Raw genomic sequence first — 9,942 nt, forward strand, 5'->3', positions numbered from 1 at the left:
GATGTGTCGATCATGCCATGCTTTTTCACATTCCTTTTGTACTTGCTAATGGAATTCAGCCAAGAATCAGTCTTCTTCAAGCTCCATTAGCTGCGCGAGCCGTTCTTCCAAGGCTTCGCGATCTGCCATACCTGTGAGAGCTGCTATGTGTAGACTAGGCACAATATATTCCATAGGCATTACAACTTCTACACCATAGACCAACTTGAACGATGTTTTTCATGTCAGCTTCTTGCAAGTAGTCCTATATGCCCATAGTATTATAGGTACGCGCACATCCGAATCATTTTGTTGCGCATTGCAGATCTTCGTCAGCGCAATCTCCAAAATCTTGTTGAAGGACTCAACAGTTCCATTCTCCTTTGGGTGATACGGTGTACTTTTCTGATGATAGACTTGGAACTCCTTAGCCAATGCGCTGATTGCCTCATTCAGAAAGTGTGTACCTCTATCACTGATCAACACTTTTGAGCAACCAACCCTAGTTAAGACATATTCAAACAAAAACTTCATTGTTGTAGCCCATGTACAATCTTTAACCAGCTGTGCATCTACCCATCTGGTTAGATACTCCATCGCGGTGATGATGTAGTGCGCACATGTGCTCTTTCCTAGGGGTTGAGTTGGCCCAACAAAATCAATTGCCCATTTTTCAAATGGTTGCAACGAAACTTGAGAATTCAGTGGCAACTCGTCCCTCTGCGATGGTATTCCAATTCTTTGACATGCATCACATGCTCTACGATATGTTTTGGAATATTTATGCAACATGGGCCACCATAGACCTGTGCGCAAAATCTTCTGCTCAATCGCCTTTCGTGCATAATTTCCTCCTGCATCCCCTCCATGGGCTTCAACGAGGATGATATCTCTCTCAAAATCTGGCACATATCTTTGCAATATCTTGTTTGCAACCATCTTATACAAATGTCCTGCAATCACTGATAAGTCTGTCACATGCACTACTAGTTCCTTCTTTTGCTGACTTGTATACCCTTCTGGTGCCATCCCCATAGTCAAAAAGTGGATAATATCTGAAAAATGATTATCTTCTACGTGCACTGTGAAGAGCTGCACATCTGGCAACCCTTCCTCCAAATTAGTAGGCTCTTCTCCTGTTTCAATCCACAACAGATGGCCATGGCCCACATTTAACCTCCTTGGCTTCACAATCACCTCAAAGTCATACTCCTGAAATAGCAGCAACCATTTGCAGATCTTCCCCTTGTTGGGTTGTGTTATATTCGTTCCACGACTCGCCCACGTAGTTAACTAGGGGGTTAGAGGGGGGGCGGAGCCCACCTTCGTTGCGTCGATTGTGTAGCGGGGGGAGGAGGGGTCACAGGGGGTTTGAGGTGTATTCGTAACCCCACTTTATGGGGTCCGGGGTAGCGCCCCGGAAAATTTTGGTTTGGACCCTATGTTAGGATGGGTGGATCGACCTATGGTTTTGTGCATGATTTTCACACATGTTTTTGGACACGATGGTTTTCGGTCCATGGTATTGGACGCGATGGTTTTCGGTCCATGGTATTAGATGCTTTGGCATGTATAAATATGTATTATAACATTGAAAGGAATATAATGAAAAATGAAGCTGGTAGTCCCGGTTTTGGGATGCAGGGGAAAATATCTGTGTATATGCGTTTTATGTGTTATGCTCTCACATTGTTTATTTTCTGTGTTTTAGAATTTGTATGCAGGTATTTCAAGGCAGAATGATTTGTGTACATTTTGAAATTTCTGCCCAATAGATAGTGCCTAAACTTTTGAAGCATGTGCACCATAGCCAACCCTTCGCGCTCCATTGTTGAGTAATTCTTCTCGGCCTTTGATAACTTTCTTCTCACGAAGGCTATAGGGTGGTCCATTTATCCCTCACCAACCTGTGTTAGAATTGCACCCAACGCAATGCAAGAGGCATCAACATGTACACGGAATTCCTTCTTCCAATCAGGGAAGACCAAGATTGACGCAGTGACCATCTTCTCTTTCAATACATCCAAACTGCGCTAACATTCTTCATCCCAACAGAATGTAGCATCCTTCTTCAACAATTTCTCCATGGACACGGTAATCTGAGCATAAGCTTTAATGAACCTCCTGTAATATCTTGTATGTCCTAGCATCGTGTGCAACTGCTTAACACTCCTTGGGGCCTCTAAATTCACTATCACTGCGATCTTGGCAGGGTCCACCACCAACCCTTGCTTTCATACCACATGACCAAGCAAGATTCCAAAGGGGACACAAAATAAACACTTCTTCAGATTCATCGTGATCTGGTATCTACGACACGTATCCAACATCAAGCACAGACTTGCTACATGGTGCTTCACTAAACTGAATACTGTCCAGTCATCAAAGTACACCTCCAAGAGCTTATGGATGAATTCCTTGAATGTTCTGATGACTATGCGAGAAAATATCACAGGCACATTCTTGAGTCCAATCGACATTACAGTATATTGAAAACAACCCCATTCCATTGCAAAGGTTATTTTTCTCCTACCTTCTGGTGCAATCTTAATCTGATGGTACCCCAAAAACCCATTAGTGAACGAGTAGGCCTCCTGCCCTCCAATATTTTCTAATACCTCATCCGTAAACGGTGTCGAAAATGGATCATGGACACAAGCATCACTAAGCTTCCTTAGATCCATGCATATCCTTATCTCGCCCTTTTGTTTCTTCTCCTGAACCACCATTAGGCTCACCCAATCAGATTCTTCCACTGGTTCTATGATGTCTACTTCTAGCATCTTATCCAACTCCAAGTGAACCTTTTCCTTGTACTTAGGATTTAGGCGATACGACCTCTGCTTAACAGGCTTCACGTCTAGCTTCAGAGTGATTTTCATAACACCCAAGTCTCCTATGATGCCTTTCAAGTCCAAAAACATAGTAGGGAACAAATCTTGATATTCGTGGAGTAACTCAACAACCTTATCCACAGTAGCGTCGTCCCAATAATCCCCAATTTTTGCAAACTTCGGTTCTGCTTCAGTCCCAATGTTCACTTGCTTGGTTTTCAATGGCACAGTGATGTCTGGGTTCTCTATCTGTGGGCCCTCAACTTCATGATGCCCTTCAGCCTCTGGAATATTAATATTTCTTGGATCTTCATCCTCCTCCTCAACAGTCACATTATAACATTCCAGTGCATGGCGTAGCTGGGTGCTCCAATCTGGTTGGACCCATTCCAGAGGTTCTTGCGGTATTCTGAAGATCACTGCCTTAACCTCCTGTAGGGATTCATCAATGCTCTCGAACCCATCTTCAAAACTGAAGGTCATTAAGAATCCTTCCCTTAATATATCCCACTCCATGGTGCCATGGCAGAGCTTTGTCTCCAAATACCAATTCATGGAGATTGTGCCTAAAGTATGGCAAAACAAGTGTACCCACTCTGGCTGCAGTTCTGTTCCATAAGATTTAGTCCACTTCGCTAGGTGATCGCATGGATCATCCATCCCATCATATTTCTTAGTCAATTAAAGGTTAGGTCGACCAAACTAAAACCTCATCATTCTTCTATAGTCCCACCATCCATCAAAGCTATCCTTGTGCGTACCCCACCATCGTGTGGGCATAGCGCACAATGCCAGGTCTAATGCTTGGAAGCAGTGATGCTCAGGGACTTCACGCTTAAATGCATCCAAAAACTTATCCACGTCAGTTAAACCATCATAATAAGGTAAATTTCTTACCTTTGACGAAACACAACACAACAATTTAGTCATCATGTTGCAATGCAATGTAGATACTTCATGCAACTGATTCTTCCAATGCTCCAACTCTTCATCCGAATTAGAGGTGCAGGAACTCTCTTAGTCCCATGAAATCTGTCCATTTGTTGTTGGATCGATCCAATATTGATCTCGCTGTTATTTTGTAGATTTGGTCTAGAACATCCTCACTTTCCTCTTAATCGCAAACCAGTTCAGTGTAGTACGCCCCTTCTGCGGGGTCCAATGACACTACAACTCGGAGTGATTTATTTTTAAATGGCATTGTCCTCTTCTTCAAGTTGATGTCTCCATTCATGTCAATGGGCCAGTCAATTACAAGGAGTGCAGGGTATGGACTACTGTCATTAACAATCTCTATAACTTCAAAATCAGCTAGCACGCTCACACCTTCTATATCCATTGTTACTCCATGTAGTTGTCCCATAGGGATGATCTTCTGTTGGTTTGCCATTCTAAGCCAGATCGAAGACCACTGCAGCATAGGTATCCCCATTATTTCCCATGTTTTTTTTGGAAAAACGTTCACATTAGACCCCAGATCCAAGATAACCTAGCCCATCTCATAATCTCTTATTTGCACGGTGAGCCTCATATCGCTTCCTGTTCTAGCCTTATGCTTGCCAATTTTTCTTTCTACGCAGTGTCCACCAGGGGCATTTTATTTTCCAGGGAATTTGTTTATTAACTCCTGCATGCCTTTCACAACTTTTCTATCATGTAACAATTTCATGCAGGTCTCCAAGAATGTGGTAAGAACATAGGGATCAACCTCTATAGGTGCGCTAGTTTCTGGTACTTTGTTTTGGCTTCCTGAGGTAGAGGCCTCAATGAATCTTTTCTTGGCTTCCATAAAATTTTCCTTAGCGCGCACCTAATCAAAACCAGCTTCTTTTTCTGGGGCCTTGTGGACCCATCCATCTTCTTCAGGCCATTTTCCCTTATCATCGCTAGTCATTATTTTGCTCCTCAACACTATATTCACATTCTGATCTTCTTCACGGGGCTTAGCTCTTATAATTTGTAAGTTTTGTGTAGGTTGCTGAGGTTGCGCCTTCTTCTCCTGCATCTTGGCTATCAACATAGGGCATTCTTCTATGGTGTGGTCAAACTGGCTATATTATTGACATGACGGGTGTGTCTGATTCTAACACTCCTACGCGTAGTGCCCCGACGTTCCATAGCTATAGTAGATAACCTATCTGCGACCTCTACCAAGCCCTCCTCCTCCACGATCTCTTCCTCGTCCCTAATATCCTCTGCACGCTCCTCCGGCTCCCTACTCTAGAGGTCGAGTTTCTGCTTGCATGTGATAGGTAGGTGTTCTTTCCATCATTAGTTCATAGATGCGACAATGGCGCTCATCATGGCCCATTGATTTGCAGGAGTTGCAGAATAACTATTGTGGTGTCTGAATTTTTTTTTGAAGAAAATGACAATTATCTATTGTGTGTTTTCCACCCACTTGACAAATAGCGCACCATAGCGCAACCCCCATGGTCGGTCCTATTGAAGCTTATGGTATTAGGGGAATTGGTCCCCCTCTTGTGATATAGTTCACAAATATGGGACGATGGTCCTTATCATTCCCTTGGATCTTACATTTCAGGTACCAAACTTCCTCGCACACCTCTTTCTTAGCCTCCTTATCTTTATTCAAGTTCTGCAATTCTAAGCATAGGCTCTGTAACTGAGAATGGATTTGTTGTACCCTGAAGGTTGCATCCTGCATAAGCATCGCATGCAACCTCATCGCGATTTCCAGGGCTTCTACCTGAGTCCCTATCTTCTACTGTGACAGAGAAATCCTCAGGTGGAGCAAAAGCGAAGCTATAAACCACTCGCGGTGTTGATCATCTATGAGTTGCATATTAGCTTCTCGAATCACACATTTCAGCCTTTGATATAATTCCCAAGGTGTCTCATCAACCCTCATCGTGATCTCCTTAAATCCAACTACTGATTGCGAGTCAAACTTAGGCTTACTAAACTATTTGTTTAAAGCAGCCTTAGTCTCTGCTAGCATTGCCACAAGATGATCAAAATAGTACTTAATATACCATGTCATCGCGCGATCCTGCATAGTAGTAACTAACTGTGCCTTCTTTATGTTGTCATCAATAATCTATTGTGTTGTCCACACAACATTCACAACAAACTAGAACTGATATGTATCTTCACTCCCTATACCTTTGAAAATTGGCAACTTCATTGTGTTCGACATGTTGAACGATGGTGGTGGTGGTGGAGGTGTGGGCGAAGGTGTATGCGGTGGAGGTGGAGGTGGAGGTGGAGTGGATGGATGATGTGTCCATGGAAACCATGTCTTATCAGCTGAACAACACTCCGCGATGAGGCATGTACCGCTCCCTCATTGTCACTCAAAGGAGGTCCAATCAATGGGCTATATTCAGGACCTGATTTTTCTCGATCTCTGAAGAGTTTTCCACTTCGCGTAGCTCTGAACATCAAGGCAATGGCATAACCCATTTCTCACACAAAAGCATCTTAATCCAGGTATTTAAAGATCTCAGATACTTACCTCGTGGTCCTTTGAAGAAGCACCACTCTTCTTCGCTGTAGATGACTGAGGTATCAACTGTGAATTCTGTAACAAATCCTCCTATAATTCGATCAAGTGAGTGGTCAACAGCCCGGGTGATTTTTTCTTCAAAGGCTTCTAATCATCGTACCAACTATGGAGTCCACACTATTGGACAGTCAAGCTTCCACCTCCCTTGGCTATCTACCAACTTATCTATCCACTCATATAATTCGATCAGGAAGGTGCAGAAGAAAATTTCATGTATTTTCGTATAAAAATACCTGTCCAACCACTTCTCCTTTGACAGGCGTGGATTCTTGTTCTCCTCCGCCTTGAATTCATGAATCTTTCTATCCAACCACTTCTCAATTTCCTTCTTGGTCAGATAACAATGATGCGACATCACACATCTCCTTCAAGAAGATCTCGGTCCCGGAAATGCAACCATTTGTTGGCTTAGGGGGTCCTGACCCAGGTTTAGAGTTAGTTACGACAACCAACAAAACCCTACACTACTGGCCCTTTCGGCAACAACCCACGTAGCACAAACTGTAGTCTCACCTGAAGCAGTATGGGGGGATGCTGGAACCAAGTTCCCACATCCAGAGATTAGTGTGATGTCTTAAAGTACCTTAGATATGCCTTCACGCAAATCTATAAGCCCTTAGGGTTCGATATTGCAACTCTTTTTAAACGACCTCTAGACCTCCACGAAGATCTATGATTGGTACTTGTGGACCCTTAACAGTAACATCATCCACTTATGCACATCAGAAAATAACCCTAGATCTGAGCTTGTGCAGGTCTAATTAAGTATTTTAATAAACATAATAGAATGTACCACAATCTTCACGGAAGTACTTAACATGTAGTGCGTACAATTATTAAGATTTATTCCATAGAGTCGCGCATCATTAGATCAATATTTCATAAATACATTATTCATTCACAGCATATATCATAATCATAAATAAATATAAGTAAACAAATAAACACATGAATTCTTCAATAATCTTCTTTATTGATCTTCAGTTAGGATTTACAGACTCGAAACTGCCTTGCGCACTAAGCTGCAGGGGTTCGCCCACTCAACTGCGGACTCTATCTAGGCCTCTGTGCACTCAACTACAGAGCCTTTCTCTTCTATCTGACCCACTTCTATGTGCTATCTTCTATTGACCCATTCATACATGATCTTCTGCCTTAGACTCTCTAAGACATGCATATTTATACAATCCCATGGTCTGCAGACCATTGGTGGATCTCAAAGCCGAATCAACTTTACATAAACAAGGGGATAAAATCTCTTTTACTCCTAATCATCTATGCGCTCCGCATCCACAAATCGCGGAGAATTTACATCTTTACAAAAATTACATCAAAATTTGGGGTTTTAACCCCAAAACTGACCCAGAGGACCTCATCCCAACAGTGACATAATTTTGGTATCACCCTAAATGAAATCATTAGGGTCATTCATTTTAAATATGAAGAACAAGTTTATGATATTTTCCTATAATAAGAAAAAAATATGCTACAAGATGCTACGTTGAAACCAAATTCAATAACATCATAAAACATAAAAGATATCTCAAAAGTAATCCTTCAAGAAAGTCAAAAGTCAATGCAAAATATGCAAAAGGAAGTTGACAAAATTATCGCAAACAAAAATGATGAAGTTTCTTACCTCAAGGACCATAGTGAAAAATTATTGATGCAAATTAAGAAGCTTAAGAAGGACAATAAGTCATTAGAAAACAAGGTACAACAATTTATTAAGGAGGAAGCATCAAAATATTCAAAAGTGGAATTTAAAGTTGAAGAAAAGGGAACAAATACAGATCCAAATAACCTCACATTTTAGATAAGTCCAAACCCGATTGAAGCCAAAGCATACTCAGATGTTGTAGTTCAGACGATGAAAATTCCAAGTAAATATTTTGTAACCAATTCAACAACATCAATACCCAAAGTAAATCAAGAAATTTCCAAAAGCATGATGAGATAAAATCAAGTCATAGTAAATCCTTATCGACATCCTCACCATAGAAGTAGAGACCTTAATAAGTCAACTTGTGAACATCATATCGAAAGGAAACAAAATACTTATGTTTCAAAAACTACCGATGTTAGTACAATTCACTCTGATGATAAAAAAATATCCAAAGTATCCAGTAACTGCAAGATTCCGCAAAAGATTGATTTATGATGGTCATAACCCTTCTCAGTTTGACAATTTTATTTATCACTCAAAGGATCCTATCATCTTGTATCATCGAAGATGACAACTCAAAGAATTCTGAAAGATGTGAATAGATTACAAGACAAAGAAACATATGACACACCTTTTTAGCAATAAGGTTCGAGGACAAAACTTTTCTAAATGGGAAGACAATGTTATATATATATAGTAATTATTAATTAAATAATAATTAGTTATTGTAGAGACACGTCCTAAAGGACATGACTATATGTGAAGGGGTACCTTGCCTAGCATATAAGCATGGCCATAATTTGTAACCAACCATATTCATATATACTATTCATTCATATATTTATACAATATATTTATTACTCCTAAAATGCATTCTTCTATTGTATTCCAAATATCTTGGACTATTTTACGCGTGTATATGAACTTTGCTCATTACAAATTATTTACATGAGTGATTTAGATATAATCTCTACTATTGATTGGGATTTAATCTCAACTATCAATCAGATCAAGAGATTAGGATTATGACGACTTTGTCATCAACTCAATGTTATAAAAGAAAGACAAAGTGAAATGAAAAGACATAGAGAGTGTTAGAAAAACACAAGTGAGAGAGTGATAAAGGATTTTCACTCAGTGTGATCAACAAAATGATATTGCTTATCTCTCATAAATTGAAGGGGATGTACACAATAGGTGCAAAGGAAAGTTCGACACGCCATATAATGCAACAAAAGAGAAGGGTAACCATACAAATTTTAACAATAGTAGAAGGGTTTTTACAACAAGTTTTTGGAAGGGTCGTACAAGTTGTACAATACACCAAAAGAACCAGGTTTTGCTGTATTTTTTCTTGTTGCCTTGGTGGGATATTTTCCTAGGTTGGGAGTCGTTGTAAGCTTGGGGTAATTTTAATGAAAAGCTGATATTTTAAGGGCATATATTTTTGCGTGTATTTTGGAGATTGGTTTCATATAGCTCATGCTAATTTTTTATTTCCAGTTAAACTTCCAACAAATGTATTATATTTAATGAGTTGAAGAATTAAATATAAATTAATTTTTTAGTAAGGAAATCATAAGAAATTTATTTTCCTAGGTCATTGGAATACATATTTTAACATGGTATGAGGGCCTAATCTTTGATTGGAGTCAATTTCCAAGTAGTTACAACAACATATCTGAAGGTTGCAACAACATATTTGAGGAGTAAAGTTACAAATTTTAGTTTATAACGAGTAGATCTTGTAGATCTAAGTGACCAAAAAACATCTAGTGTAGATTTGGTTTTATGATAGGTAGATATTGTTGCTATAAGTAAATAACAGATATATCTAATGCATATTTGGGATACTACAAGCATATATTGCAGATCTATGTGACCAACAAATAGATCTAGTGCAGATCTAGGTATACAACAAGCATAGCCTGTAG

General features: G+C 40.0%; 1 protein-coding gene across 1 annotated transcript; it reads right to left on the reverse strand.

The window, feature by feature from the left end:
* Positions 1-219: 219 nt before the first annotated feature.
* On the reverse strand, positions 220-918 carry LOC149182590 (uncharacterized). Its single transcript, XM_089414603.1, has one exon. The coding sequence runs from the start codon at positions 916-918 to the stop codon at positions 220-222; it is 699 nt and encodes a 232-aa protein (XP_089270729.1).
* Between the last annotated feature and the right edge of the window lie 9,024 nt (positions 919-9,942).

Source organism: Pinus tabuliformis, chromosome 3_2 (genome assembly GCF_031772625.1).
Source record: "Pinus tabuliformis cultivar Carrire ecotype Pingquan chromosome 3_2, CPIR1, whole genome shotgun sequence".
Lineage (NCBI taxonomy): Eukaryota > Viridiplantae > Streptophyta > Pinopsida > Pinales > Pinaceae > Pinus > Pinus tabuliformis.